The sequence below is a fragment of the Caenorhabditis remanei genome, chromosome IV, assembly GCF_010183535.1.
Source record: "Caenorhabditis remanei strain PX506 chromosome IV, whole genome shotgun sequence".
In the NCBI taxonomy this organism is placed as follows: domain Eukaryota; kingdom Metazoa; phylum Nematoda; class Chromadorea; order Rhabditida; family Rhabditidae; genus Caenorhabditis; species Caenorhabditis remanei.
The window spans coordinates 3,968,247-3,984,201 of record NC_071331.1 but is presented as its reverse complement, the minus strand read 5'-3'; the positions used below and the strand labels follow the sequence as shown (position 1 = coordinate 3,984,201).

General features: G+C 38.9%; 2 protein-coding genes across 2 annotated transcripts; one reads left to right on the top strand and one right to left on the bottom strand.

Moving 5' to 3' along the window:
* Window positions 1-556: 556 nt before the first annotated feature.
* Window positions 557-5,360, top strand: GCK72_012382 (uncharacterized protein; the record flags this gene model as incomplete). Its single annotated transcript, XM_053729067.1, has 9 exons — window positions 557-613; window positions 1,541-2,167; window positions 2,216-2,419; window positions 2,605-2,769; window positions 3,448-4,090; window positions 4,135-4,220; window positions 4,305-4,631; window positions 4,755-5,273; window positions 5,325-5,360. 9 exons carry the CDS (start codon window positions 557-559, stop codon window positions 5,358-5,360), a joined length of 2,664 nt encoding a protein of 887 aa, XP_053583839.1.
* A 4,726-nt stretch (window positions 5,361-10,086) lies between these two features.
* On the bottom strand, window positions 10,087-14,649 carry GCK72_012381 (uncharacterized protein; the record flags this gene model as incomplete). Its single annotated transcript, XM_053729066.1, has 2 exons — window positions 10,087-10,187; window positions 12,600-14,649. The coding sequence occupies 2 exons, from the start codon at window positions 14,647-14,649 to the stop codon at window positions 10,087-10,089; spliced, it is 2,151 nt and encodes a 716-aa protein (XP_053583838.1).
* Window positions 14,650-15,955: the final 1,306 nt, after the last annotated feature.

The following is a 15,955-nucleotide window of genomic DNA, read 5'->3' as shown; positions in this document are numbered from 1 at the left end:
TCTTCTAATTCTGAGTCACGGTCAGAAATTTGACTTTTTCGCGAAAAAATATCGAAAAATTTTGAATTTTGAATTTTGGCACCAATTATCCGGGCCTTAATTTCGCTGACAAAGCCCAGTCTTAACAAGTATGCACAGATGTGTTCGAAATCATTATAACTTTTTTGATTAGCCGCCGAAACTTTGATCTTATGCGGAACCCCCTCTCTCACCATCTTGGCACGATGCCAACCTTCGTGTGTGTTCTAAAAAGTCACTGTCCCTTCATGAGGGGTGCGACGCGCTGGGCGCAACACCCCTCTCACATAAAACTGTTTGACAGACCGGTGGTGCCTTGGACGGTTAGACAGTGTGTGATGTAATAGAGACGGTTAGAGAAAAAAGGGGGAATGGGTGTCCGTCTCTCCCGCCAACCCGATTCTTATCTTACAATTAGTTTCTCTTCTTTTTTTTGAGTGTATGTTCTGCCGTCTATTTCTCTCGTACTTTTTTTTCTTTCTAATTGATCCCTAACTTTTTCAGAACTTCCGTTTCTCCACGAACTCATTGAAGAAAAATGTCAGCTACCAATATGCATTACTTCTCGAAAAATGGAAAATTAAGAATTCGCACGGTAAGTTGTTTGAAAATTTTCAAATCTTTGTAACTTTCTGGAAACATAACAAAGTTTTGGGAGTTTTGGACATTTGGACACACCGACGTACAAATAGACACAAAATTCGCGTTTTTGGCCAAGCCTTTTTGGCCCGGCCCAGGGAAATATTTTGAACAAAAAAACATTTCTGCTTTTTTTTTCAAATCCTTTCCACTCTCTAAAAACTCAACCAAATCTTAAGGTATTGGTATAATCCTGACGGTCTTGACATGATTTTCATATAAACTACGTTTTAAGGTACTTGGAGCCTTAAGCATAAGGATTTAAGCTTTTTTTAGGAAAGGTAATAATTCCAAACTATAACCTTATTTTTCTCGAATACCAGACCTCGAGGGCAAAAATTGAATAGATATTTGGAATCGGTTCTTTCTTTGCATTCCAACGATATACAGTACCACTCAAAAGTATATTAGGTTTTGCCTTTTACAGTTGAAAACGCCCAACTTTGTGAGTGTGTCATAGTAAAACTAGCTGTCCCACAAAATACGTTTTTATGGATCGAACAGATCAAAAGACAAGCTCCATTTTTGTAGTTGACAAATTTTTTGTACGGACGTTCCCTAGCAAGTTACATATCTTCAAAATCTCAAATCGGCCCTTTTCAATGCAAAATAGTGCGATTTCAAGCTGTCGTTTTAAAATGAACTATAACTCTCTTGGGACTGTCCGTAGAAGAAAGTTGTCAACTACAAAAATGAAGCTCTACTTTTGATCTGTACGATCCATTAAAAATCTACTTGATGGGACAATCAATATTACCATGAGATACTCTCAAAATTGGACCTTTTCAACTGAATAGGCAAAACTTAATATACTTTTGAGTGGTACTGTAGGTCACGACCAATACATAACTCCAAACTGTCTCCAATCATTTCCCAATTTCAGATCCCAAACAGTAATGAGAAGAGCACCTTGTCCGCGGTACTCAAAGACGCCGTCAACGAATACACCCCAATTGTCAAAGGATTCCTCCACGCCAAACTCGTCGGCGAGCGACCAGCTGGAGTTCGAGAAAAAGTTTTGGCTTTCCGCAAAAAGCAGAAAGCAAGACTCATTGATGAGATGGAAAAGGAGAGCGGAGTCATCGTAAGGGAGGACATCGGCACCGGAGGATGGATCCTTGAGATGACGGGAAGGATCTATTTGCAATCAGAAGTCAAGGAGAGATCAGAAATGGAAGGCGAAAATTGTCACCACCTCTATAATGGAATCAAATTGGGAGGAGACAAGGAGCAGATTTGCATGTCGGTCTGGAGAACGGAGACCGTCGGAAAGTACATCCGTCGGTCCTGCCAGCCGACATGCGAGCTCCGTCACCTATTCGGCTCCGAGCTTCATTTGATTGTTGTTGCTCGGAAACCAATGAAGAGAGGGGACGAGGTGACGCTGGCTCTTGATTCGGATTGCCTTGACTTCCAAAACCAATTAAAATGCCTTCTCCACAAATGGAACCCGGAAGACTGCCCATTGGAGAAGCAGAGATTATTGAGAAAGGCGCAGAACGAGAGTCCGGTGAGAATAAAACAATTTTTTCGTTGTTATTACTGATTTTCCTTCTAGGCTGCTTACACAACTGTTGTCACCTTAACGGATTCGGGAGAGGAGATCGAAAACATCGAACCGATCGTCCCTAGGTTGGCTGGATTTGCAGGACCGTCATCATCCGATTCTTCTTCTAGTGGACCACCAAAAGTTCCGAATGCTCCAGAAGATGTTCTTCAGGGACGTGAAAACCAAGGATCCTCTAATCATGAAAATGAAAGTGTAAGTTTTTTTTTGCTGGCCCGGAAATTCAGTACTGAAAAAATACAATGAAAAAAATTTTAGTGAAAAAGCTCAATCATTATATCCGGTAGCAATTTTTTCGACCCGTAATTTTTCAAGTCTAGTTTCTAGGAGCCCGTAGAAAATAGAAAATTTAGGAGAATCGAAAATAGATTTTGTTTCAGAATCTTCCAGTTGCTCAAGTACCAACGAATTCTCCAAAACTTGCCGATCCTCCAATAACTTGCATCCATCCTATCGTCCTCCGTGATCCAATTGTCACGTCCCTACCAGCGCCTCGTCTGAATTTTCCCCTACCAATCTTCAACTCATCGTCATCCGGATCTGCAGTGAGTAGTTTTTACGTGAAAAAACTATTAGAGCCAATAGGATCAAAATAGAACTCATTGCACCTGCTTTTCAAATATTTTAGAAACAGCAGTTATTAGTTGAAAATGGCCAACTTTTGTGAGCATTTTCAAAAAATATTTCGCGGGCTGAAATGAGAGTGCGGCAGGGAGTTGTGGGCGGAGCTTAAACTCCAAGCGATGTAATTTCAGCTGATTTTCTAACATGTTTCAGTTGATTAAACGTGAAAATTTTGCAGACATACTGCAAAAGTCGTAGAAAACATCGATTAAAACACGAGTTTATCTAAAAATTCCATGCTACTCGTTAAAAAATTGGGAGGAATTTCATCCGCTTGCAGTTAACTCCCTGCCGCACTTGCGATTCAGCCCGCGAATTTTTTTTTGCGAATTCCTTTTCTGAACTTTATTTTTTTACAGTAGAGTTACATTTTTGTAGTTTACCACCTTTTTGTACGGGTTCATCTTAAGAAGTTAATGATGTGACTCTTCAGACAGGCTTTGTACAAAAAAAATTGTCAACTAGAAACAGTAAGATTTGCTCTTGATCCCACCACTTTTTAAATTCTTGACATTGTGAGATAATCACTATAACATTCCTAATGCCATGAAAATAAAATTTTTTCAAATAATGGAAAACTGAAACCGTGTTTTTTCCAGAATCGCTTACCACCTCCAAAACTCCACAATGAGTACTCGGAGGAAGCACAAAACATCCTCCGTCCCCGCTTCACCATCCCATCAGCCCATCATCAGGAGATCATTTCGAATATCAAAAACAATCCGAGAGTCACTAAACAACCCTTTTCATGTAACCTCTTATTGAAAGAGGATGTTGGGAAGGATGAGTTGCTGTTCGAGATGACTGGTTATTTCAAGAAACGGAGTGAAGAGAACGCCGAAAGGAGTAAACGACATCATATCGTAATTGATGGAATGCCTCTCAGTCTGGAGACGCGGGAACAGGACACCCTCGCAAAAAATATGAAGAGATCGTGCCAACCAAATTGCCGTCTCACATTTTTCTGCGGTGAAGAGCTCCACATCTTTGTCACCAGCAATGAGGCTATCACAAAGAATAGTATGGTCACTCTCCCTGTGGAGCCGGACTTCTGGGAGTCGGATGAGAAATTCTGCCCCGAACATGTGTTCCAGAAGAAGAAGTGCTCCGTCGAGGATCAATGGCTGCAGAGGATGACGTCAGTAGCACCAGTCCCGGAGACGCCACTGGAAAAGGCTCCACTTGATAAGCCGGAATCTGAAAATGACGATCAAGCAGAGATCGATGAACCGGCTGAAAATGGTATTGTCCAAAAATTTGTACAAAAATTTAAATAATTCTTTCAGACGGTGCTCCAGTCGTGGATGCTCCAAGAGAAGCCAGATCGCCGAGAGCCGTGAATGATGTCGCTTCATCATCTACTGGTTCAAATGTAAGCTTTTTTCTTCAAAATTTTGTTTTCGAAAGTCTTGAAATTTCCACGCCGTAGCTTACTATTACTCATTTCTCTTTTGAGAATGGCAATCCAGAGCCAGCACCTGAACCGATGGAAGCTCCAGAGCCAATTGATGCTCCAGAAGCAGCAGCTCATGAACCTGAGGAGGCTGCAGCTCCAGTAGCTGCTGTTCCAGCCACTGCCAGTCCTGCAACACTTGCTCCATCAACTAGAAGACGCCTTCAACCTGCTTCAAACGGTCACCCTGATATGAGAATCGGACAATCAGCAGCTCTCGATCTCACGGAGCCAGTGCAAGTTGACGTTCCAGCTACACTTGCTCCACCGACCAGAATGCTCTATCGAGTCGCCAAGAAGTCAAGAGGAGTTCCTGTAGCCAGTGTCCAGGTAAGTATTTATGCACTTTATGCCTACAATTACCGGACTATCCGTGATGTCCCTAGAGATTGACTTCTACAATGATGACGAAACCGAAAATTTTAATAATAATTAACCCATCCCTATTTTCAGAACACACGATCTGGAAACTCTTCTGCTGTCACGTCGCGAAGAACCGATTGTCGCAGTGATAGAGATGCTAGACGTGTAGCAGCTCCACTAGCCGGAAGGAAGAATAGAAGAGCCCAACGTCTGGAACAAGCAGCGTATGCACGTAGTTGCAAACGAGAGAATAATGATGCTGGAGCAGCCGCCAATGTGGATCCAGCTCCTGCGCCTCCAGCAGCTCCTACGGCTCCAGCAGTCGTCGATTCCTCGACCACTCGACGGAGACGTGCGAGTCAAGCGTTGTCCCCGGTGGCTCCAGTTTCGACGCGTCGCCGTGCGGTATCTCCTTTGGCTCCGGCAACTCCTCGCCCTGCTCGTCCAGCTGTTCCCCGTCGTTCGGCTCCAGGTCCATCCGCTCCTCCTGCAGTCCCTGCTCCAGTCGCTGCTTCAAGAGCAAGAGAAGTCTCTGTGGCCCGACAGGAGCTAATTGCACTCATCGGACAATCAATGCATCCCACTCGAGCAGCGGTCAAACAGCTAAGGGTAAATTCTTTCTTTTTTGGGTCAAACTAGTATTAAAATCCAATTTTTCAGGACAAAAATTCAAATCAAGGTCATGGCAAGAAATAACTGTTTTTTTTAAATTTAAATCTTTTATTGAATCCTTGCTCCGATGTTTAACTTTAATTATTTCTTTGTTTTCTCAACGTTTTTTCTAAATAAATAAGTTGCGTTGTAAAAAGTATCTTTTGGTTTTTCAGAAATCGACGTTTTTTTTTTAAATCATCACCGGTTTCAGTCAGCTACTATATATAGAACACATTTTTCTACAGAGTTGATAAATTCGACAGAGTTGATAAAATAAAAAAACCTCCACTTTTTTCTGAAATCATAATTGAGACCGTCAGCTCATCTACGCATACTAGGTGTATTTAATATATTCCACTCGGGCTCCTCGTTGTCCCTTCTTTTCGCTGCTATTCTCTTCAAGAAATCGCTTAACTGACATCATTATATCCCTTGACCAAAATTTCCATTTTCCCGAAAACTAAAAATCCGTGACCTTTCATGCCCACATTCCAAAAAGATGGTAGTATTATTACGCGATCATTTTTCACTACATATAAAAAAAAATTATTTACCTGTTTCACTTTCCTGATATTCATATGTGTGAATTTTACAAGGAATGGATATACTCTTTGCCATGTTTTCCCATAATCAGAGAACCTTTGTTTTTTTCATTTTTTCAATAAATTTCCTTTTCTTTCAATAAAAATGGTGTTTTTGAACCAAATAAATAATTGATGTTTGATATTTTATTTCCATACAAATCATGTTTTGAATAATCGGAGGTTCTAAGAATATTCTGATAGCAATTACATGAAACATCCATTCATAATAAATTATGCGGTTTCACAAAAAAGAGATAAAAGAAGCTGCATGTCTTTCAATATTGCTAAGAATGAAAAAGTTCCAAAACACAACGTTTTAAGAAACCAATCCAGAATTATCGTTTGTCTAACCAAGTACAGGTAATGAAACTTGATTTTTTCGCAAACTATGAAATTAAGGTTGAATAAAACAACTAGCATCGACATCCTACGCATTAATAAATATAACTAAAAAATAGGATACATTTCTTCTTGTGGGTGTATATTTTGTCGATTCTATAACAAGACCTGGAAAAATAAAAATAGTAAATGATTTTGCTGAATCAGTCAATGAATTTGATATTTATATTTTTTGCTATTTATATGTTAAACCAAATAATAATAGGCAGTCGCGAACTTCTAGTAATCGTACCAGAAAGAAAGAACTAATAATGGGGGATATGAAACAGCAAAAAAAGCATAACCTTTAAGGTTATATTCGGAAAAAATCAAATATAAAGTTTGGGTTTATTGTTATGCTGATTGTAGTTCAAAATTAGTGAAGGATATAGATCTGTATCTTGATTAGTATCTCACTTTTTAAAATGAAAAAATCGAAATTTGAGTAAAGAAGCAAACCTCAAAGTTGAATCAATCATTTCTTGAAAAATGAAAATTGTTCCAATTCACTGGCAAGTTTTCCAATGAGACCATTTTTGAGTTTTGGTAACATAGGTAAATATATATATTCATGACTTGCTTGCAGTTCACAAAGTTCACAAAATTCTACAAAATTGTGGTTTTGGCTTTTTTCTGTTTTCGAAGTGTCTCTCGAACCGCTACGTCGAAGATCTGTAAAGTAAAACAAGGTTAAAAAGACGTTTTTAAGAGTTTCTGGATGATCCTGCATATTTTGGGCAGATAAAGTAAATTGCCAACGATCGATTTTCAAAATGATCTTTATAACTATGTAAGCAATTCGAAACAGAAAAAAACTCAATCTAGATTATCGAAATGACTTCTAATTAATGTTTCAGAATTCTCATTTTCTCCCGATAAAGTTATCTGTTCCACTGGGAAATTGTCTATCACATCTTCAATTTCACTATTCTGGTCATAACTATTAAAAATATTTTATCAAGCCGTAACATTAGGGAACACATTCGCATCATTATCTCACAACTGTTGTTTAAGATTCTACGAACGCTTGAAGATATATTGTTTCGGGTTTTCAATGCCACCTACTACTTTTTTAACAACTTTATTATAAAAGAGAGGAGTTAGAAATTAAAAATCCATGATAAGAATGTCTGCTTTCCAGAAAACTACATTCTCGGGAACCTGAGATCAATATATGTTTCTTCGGTACTAATGATTTACAATAAAAACCCACCAAAAAAGACTATGAAGTAACAGTAAAATTTTTTAATAATAAATCACTGTAACAGTAAAGATCAAATAAAAATGTAACAGTTACTCTCAAAACGATCGCCTCTTTTTCTTCTACCGCCGTCTCTCAAACTCCAAGCTTTTTTCTGTTCCACATGTGCAACGAATGAACTAACATGAGGACTTTATATTCCAGGAAATGCAACCGAATCGACATTTTCTTTTCTTCAAATTTTTAATTAGCCAAAGGTTGGAAAAATCTTGCAACAACCTGAATTTTCAAAAAAAATCTGTAACAAAACCTAGATAACAAGGATCGTTCAGGGTCTACTTATTTTTGATGAATCATTTTTAGCCTATCGAAATTGTCTGTTCATAATTAACAAGTCAGAATAAACACTTTTATGTTTCAAAAAGATTGTTTACTATAATCGTACTATACTATAATCGTCAATGGTGATTCTCTTAAAATCGGAAAAAAAGGCATGTTCACCGGATAGGGGCACATATATTATTCCGTATTCTTTTCAGTGTCGTTTTTCCTGATCTTCAGTCATTTTCTTCTTGAATAAAAAAACAGTTTTGTTTCAAGCATGTGTAAAGGCAGAGCGCACCTGCTCCGTTTTTTATCATTTCTGTCTGTTTTAAGTACATTCAGTTTAGATTGCAGTAATATATTTCCCGGTAGAAAAAAATAAAAAGAGGAAAATGCACCTCGGTCGGCAGAGAAAGTGTGTACGCCCCGCTGAGCCAAGAACAATAAATCTTCCCAATAAAAAATCGAGTTTCATTGATAATGTACACTGTGGAAATTCCATTAAACTGCCAGAAAATGAGTTAAAATTTATCTTTTCTTCAAAACAGTATATTATTCTATTCCCTTAAATATGCATGAATTACCTGGACACTCACTCCAGCATAATTATGGGACCTCTGAAACTGTATTTTCGGGTAGCAATTAGCAAAGATAAAGTCTTGAAACTAGCTCAAACAAATTCAAAGTTTATTCATAGAAAATTATAAGAATATTTTTTTAATTAAAAAAAACACGGAAAAGTTTTCAGTTCATAATGGTCTGATTACATTTTTAACATGAGAGTCAACTACTATCTAACTAGGGAAGGTCCTCGACTCGGTCTGGAGATATGTGTCGTGACCTATATCATTCGAAAGCTGAGAAAACGTTGATTACAAATATATATTCAGTTTTTGCCCTCGAGGCCTGGTATTTGAGAAACACGGGGTCAAAGTTAGAAAAAATGACAAATTATTGCCTTTTTAACACGGGAAAAAATGTTTTGAAATTTTTTGCAATTTTCGCGTTTTAAAAAGGCAATAATTTTGTCATTTTTCTAGCTTTGACCTTGTTTTTCTAGACTACCAGGCCTCGAGGGCAAAAACTGAATACATATTTGGAAACAGCGTTTTCTCAGCTTTCAAATGATATAGGTCACGACACATAACTCCAGACCGAGTCCATGACCTTCCCTAGTAAGAAAGGCTGTCAGAAGCAGTATCTATCAAAGATATTTGAAGAATTTGCGAAACGTCATCATTTTAATGATTTGAAGTTTATACAATTATCAAAACAGAAAAAAAATCCAAATCAGTAAACCATGAAAGAAACAATTTTCCGTTTTTAAAAGTAGTAAAATATAATCTATCTTGGTAGAATATTGATATGGCTGGCACAAATTCTCCAATACGTGGTTCATTAACAGTATTTTATGTCTTATAGCTACATACTGCAGTACCTTTTTCCCTCTAGATATCCTCCCAATTTTGTAATGTTTACACTTCTCTCCTTTCCAACGCGATACTATCTCCCTCCATTACCACATAAGATTCACACGGTCCCCTCCGTTTTCTTCTCTATTTGCTACGTGATGGTCATCTACTCGTAGAGAGACTACAAAAAGGACAGGTGCATGGAAGTGTCTACACAGATTCGGCAGATCGTCATCCTAACTAGTCCAATGAATTTTGACTGTCTTTTCAGCAAAACTATGTGCACTATGAAACAGAATGTTTCGGTTTTGCAATTTTTAGTTTTTTGAAAAATTTGTAGTTACAGTACCGGCCAAAAATCTATCATTTTAGCCTTTTTCTGTTGAAAATGCCCAACTTTGAGAGTGCGTCATGGTAAAACTAACTTTCCAACAATATGACTTTTTATGGAATCGAACAGACCAAGAATATAACTTTTTTAGTTGACAACTTTTTTGTACGGACACTTCCTAGAAAGTTACGTATCGACAAAGTAATTTCTCCCTAAATTGACCCGTGCAAAATTGAGCGATTTTGGAGCTGTCCCTTTAAAATGACCATACGTTTCTAGGGAGCGTCTGTACAAAAAAGTTGTCAACTACAAAAATGGAGTTACTTTTGATCTGTTCAATCCCATAAAAAGTTGTTTGACTCTCAAAATTGTACATTTACCACTGAAATATGATAGATTTTTGGCTGGTACTGTACATATATAACATTAAATTCAAGTACATACCAGTGCAATAAACGAAAAAAGTAGAAAATTATAGTCAGATTAGCAACTGATTATTTTCTTTCTCCACTGTTACACCAAAGTGTTAATGTGAAAGTCAGACTAATAAGCGGAGATCTCGATAATTCATGACACGGAGCCAGTTTGTAGTCATGATGTTGGCCGAGCCTAATATTGTTCGTCCCATAATTTTAAGTTCTGTAATTTGGAAAAGATTGAAAGAAATTCACGAATTGCAAAATCGTTCAATATTCACAGATAATGTGGTTCTGAAACAGTTTTTTGGCAAAAACAAAGCGTTTCGGTTCTGAATGGTGAATGTAAATAGCCGTAAGTTCAAACATAATTCATAAATACTGAAAACAGAGAAAAAAATATGACAATTCATCTAATATTCATTTTCTAGACATAAAAACGGCTGAAAATGCGTTTTTCAATAAATTCTTGACTAAAAATTTGCAAATTTACAGTTTTTTCAGGTTTCGTAATTTCAATAAGGTTTTTTGTGAAAAGACTCTGCTATAATTTAATCGTTTTTTCGTTAATTAAGACTTTTTTAAAAATTTCATTGAACTATTAATAATTTCTTGTTACCACCAATTACCTATCTGTTTGTGTTGTAACAGAAAAAAGGTCTTCACTGATAAGCAACTGTCTGTGGGCGCAAAGTAAACGTGTTGGCCGTCTTATCGAAAGTTAAATTGGTGGTGAATTGAAGTTTATAACTCAAAATGACAAAGGTTTGAGCACTAAATAACGGGTATTTGATTATTTTTAATGGGGTTTATGAAATAGGTTTCTTTTTGGTAACAGTTAGAATTTTTTTTAAAAATCACAGTTTCAGTTTCTACATTTCAACGACAAATTTTAGAAATCTCAGTGTTATTTCTGTATATAATTTGGAAAAAACCACAACACAATGTATTATAGTTAGGGTTGTGATTTCCGCCGTTTATTTTTTACGTCACCATGTTTTCGAAAAATGTATTAATTTAACTTTTAAAATTTGAACAATTTTCCGTTTCACCCAGTTTTCTAACACAAACTCACAATTTTTTCATAGTGATAAGTCATAGTTCCATTTACGCATAAAACTTCCGATAACTTTTTTAGTTCTCACAACACGATCTTGGCAAAGTGCCAAGAGGTGTATTGGTCGTCCTAAGAAAATTTATGTACATGTGTACACACACACACATATTCTCTGGTAAAAGACAGATTGAGAGAGAGGGAGAGTGTAAGACACAGAGATAATGAACGGTGTCCTTCCCTAATGCTCCTTCACACCATCATCTTCCCAACCGCTCGCCTAAAATCGATTAGCTGAGTCGATTTTTTCTTAATTATGCTCTAAAATTTAAACGTAACTTTTTCTACTGTATCACTGAAATTTTAAAGAAACGAATAATTTTGAAATTTTAATTAAACGATCCAACTAGGATATTTACAATTAAGATTTGAATTATTCCATTAGAATTTATTAAGTCTTTAGCACAGTACACTACTCCACAAAAGTATCGTTCCACCCCTCTTTTTTTCGAAAAACAGGGCTCACCTTAATTTTTATAAAAAGGTGTCCACATGAAAAATACTTTATATTCAAACAGAATTCGGGTCCATGTGTTTTTATTCTTACACCGTGACCCAGATTTGAGAAAATCAAAAATTTCGATTTTGACGATTCCACAAAAGTATCGTTCCACTTGGAAGAACTCTTTTTTTTGGTCAAAGTCTTACAAATTCATTTTGATATGGTTTCAAAAACGTTTTTAGTCAGTCTGACCTCGTTTCCCTGACATTTCCAGAAAAATTGTTGGTCGACTGTACGTTGAGTGGTTTTTGGCACCCAACCACCTGAAACGGCTTCCGGTGCCAATTCTTCCATAAAAACGCCTTCTGATTGTGAATTGTTTCAGAGTAATTATGTTCATCTGTACCCAAGAACATGATTAGGTCGAACAAGAGCAGGAGCGTTCTCATTGAAGCAGTGTTGAATTCCGACACTGGAATCAACAGGAATCTGTCCCAATGACAGTTATATATATATATAAAGCTGATCCACCAGCACGAATACAATAGATAGAGAATAAGACGAAGACGAATTCCCAGAATAACCAAATTTATTGACAATACTTAAACGAATAGAAAACGATCCCAAATACAATAGTTTCCCCCTTTTATACATAGAATATTAACATATATGAATTTATTGTAATTAGTTCTTATGGAAAATTATCATATGGAAATATTTCATATGATAATTTTTCCCAGAAGATCAAGTGTTCAGAAATCACTTGACACTCCAAGAAAGAGAGAGAGAGGGAAAAGGCGAGAGAGAGAGATAGGGGGGATATTTCTAATTTCTTTTAGATTTTCGAAAACGTCTCGAGGACTTAGGGAGGGAACTAAATAACCTACAGTAGGGAAAAACTACAATTTTTACAATAAAGATTACTATTACTACAAATGCGATCAGTAGGAGGAAGGGGACTAGACTACCAAAGATGTGATCGGTTATGAACGAGCCAATAAAAGAAGGAAGAGAGGAGAGGGAAGGGAAAATGTCTTCTTGAATAATTCTCTCGTAGATGGAGGAGAATGAGAACGAACCATTTTGAAGCAGAAAAGCAGGGTTTGGAGCGGCAGTGCCTCGAACGACAAACTCCACTCGATGTCCGCAATCCGACGAGCAATTGATGGCAATGGTTGAAGGAGAAGACGACTGAAGGCCAACGGCTTTGACGTGAAATTGGAGATCAGTGGTGGGGGAGTCAGGTCCACAGGCGATATTGGCATGAAAGTCACTACAAGTGACTAGCGTGGAAGTTTTGACTGAAGAGTGGCATTTGAGGTGGAGTTTGACACCAGTGTGGCACGAGAGGCATCCATTGAAGGTTTCAACTTGAGTGGTGACACATCTGGAAATTTCGGTGAACCTACTCACACTGGCATTGATAGCGTCCACTTGGATTCCCATCACTCCATCATAGGTCGAATCAATTTCAACTTGTTCCGTTTCGTCATTGAATTTGATTTGATGGTTCGATGACGTAAAAGGCAGTTTGTTCTTCAGCTGGAAATCCTTCATCTTTTGGTGACGACAAATGCATTGAACCGAAGTAGAAAATCCTACACATCTGCATAATGCGTTGTCGAATTGGCAGTTGAAATCCTCAGCATCACTGTTTGTAGGACACATCAATTCTCCCACGAATCCTTTCGTGGGCGTTCCAGGGGAGGCAGCAGGATTGAAGGTCAATGCGGTCCAGAGAAGTTGTCCGTCAGGAGATCGAGCATGGATGTAGTTGGCGGAGTGGGCCGAAATTGGAGGAGAAACGAGACCAATTGCAGTCAATGAAATGTTGGTTCCTGGAATCATGTAGCGGACGCCGGGACTCAAATTTGTTGTCGTGGAGGAACTGTTGTTAATCGTAATCTTGACACGCAATTTCGGAGTCCAGGAAGGACAGTGGAATACTTCGTAAATGGTGTTAGAGGTTGGTGTGGCGTATGTGCGATAGAAAAGACAGCTGGGATCACAAAAGAGACATCCACAGTTCACACATCCACAGCCTGGTAAACATCCGGTAAATCCTGGTTTTGATTTGGCGAGATTTGACAATTCCGGCAGATCTTGATCGGGATCCAAAGTTGTGCACTGTTTTTCAGAGCAGGAACCTTTCATGTCACATCTTTGAATGTATTCGTAATCCAGCTTAAAGTCCCGACTGAAGAATAACGTGTTCTTCTGGCATGAGGTGGATATCGCGTCACTTTCAATTTTCAAAGTGAGCACCGGCTGTTGGGCATCTCCAAAATGAAGACATGTGATAGATCCAGTAGATCGAACATTGATGAGTGACACACTGTTTATCACGCATTCCATATGAGTTCCATTTCCTTCAGCATTACGATTGTAGCAAACGGTTTCATCCGATCTGGCATGGTTGACATCATTGCATCCGTAGACGAGCAGAACGAAATGCAACATGACAATAGTCCTTGTAACCGGCTTGGATGGTCTGGGGATTCTACACTTTCGTATAACCGTAGAAATCAACTTCCGCAAAAGGGTAACCATCCAGTGTACCAATATCCTTACGAGGTCCGTGACATGGAGGAGAATGCTGAAGCAGTATAGTGTTGCAATAATTCCGAGAAACATGACACTATAACCCAGGTGGATTGCGATGTCCGTCACAAGTGAAGAGATAGTGTTCCAGATGTCGACGATTGAAGTACCAGCGGTTTTATGTTGAGGTGTGAAACCGTCCAAAGTTTCTGTTGCGGTGACAGAATGAAGGAGGCAGAAAACAACAACCAGAGACAGGGTTGTTGATGAGAGAAGTATACGACTACTTCGAGTCCGTTTGGCAATAGGTTGTTCGTGAGCTGCTTGGAGAGGGATTGCTTGTGGATTCATGGGCAAAGCCTGGGTAGAAGAGGATGTTGTCGTCGGTGTAGTCTTTATCTCGGATGAAACAGATGGACGCACTTCAAGTGGATATATCTTTTTGAATGGTCTTTCAATGAGCCGGTTGGTTTTTCCCGTGATCATTTTTGCCGATCTCGATCCGACTTCTGTGATCCGAGCCATGGGCCATGACGACTTGTGACCATCTTCTTCGATGATGACAATATCATTGACTTGGGGAATCATCTGAACTGCCTTAGCATCTTGACGATGCTCCCTTTGAGTTCTGTCCTGGAGAAGTTAGAGATACTCTTCGTTCCAACGTTGCCGAAGCTTTGTCGTGATAGAACTCAAGCTCATCCAGCTTTCAACAAACGTCGAGTGAGTATTGATGAGAGAAGAAACGTCGAAATTCTCATCTGCCAACAGCAATGTTGTACGTCTTTTGTTCGGGTGGACGAAATCACATGGTCGAAGAGGAAGAAGATTCGTATCCGTATCCACTGTCGTAAGTGGCCGATCGTTGATTATGGCCTCAGTTTCTTTGAGCAGCGTGATCAGATCATCCAATTGGAAAAGTGATTTGTGTGTGCCAGCTCTCGCAAGACATCTTTTGATGATCCCCACAATCCGTTCGTAGACACCGCCTTGCCATGGTGACAAAGCTGGAATGAATTTGAATGTTGGCCAATCGTAACTGTTGAAGTACGGCTTTTTGGACTGCTCTTTCAATTCCTTGAGACAATCATCCATCATGTGCATCTGACGAGCATTGTCGGTTATGATCGTTGCTGGTGTTCCATACAGCGCTGAAAATCGACGGAGCGCATTCAGCAGAGAGGAGGCACTGAGGCTGTCGACCAGATCGATGTACGTGTATCTTGTGGTGAGACATGTCATAACGATAAACCAATACGGCTGTGATTGTCCTCGACTTTGTGCCTGGATTGGGCCAGCATAATCCAAACCAATAGTCGTGAAGGGTGGAGCAAACTCTGTTCTGGAGGATGGCAAAGGAGGGAACGAAGGTTGTCGTATCGGTTTGGTAGCATTTCTTTGGCATTGTTTACACTGTCTGACACATCTTGTCACAAAGGAAAGTCCTTTCGGAATCCAGACTTCATTCCTGATTTTTGACAGAGTATAACGAGGACTGCTGTGATGATACTTCTCATGAACTGCTTGAACAAAAAGTTTTCCGATGTGATGAGCGGGCAAATACGGCTGTCGATGACTTGGAATCCTTCCTTCATAATACCACAATGATCCATCAGAAACCAAATGTAGATTGTCGATGGTCGCGTTGTCGGGCGGATGAAGTTGTTGTGCAAGCCTGATCAGAACCATTTTAGCACGATTTCGTAGTTGTTCTCGAGGAAACTTGGTTACGAACGTCAGAATGAGCAGGATAGTGTTGATGAGTCGATGAAACGAGCTGAATCGATGTGGGTCGATGTCCAATATGAGTGGGGAAGTCGTAGGTGGTGGGGTGACTGTCGAAATGCTGCTCAGAATGGGTGAAGCTCTTGACGCCGAAACACTCGACTGGCGA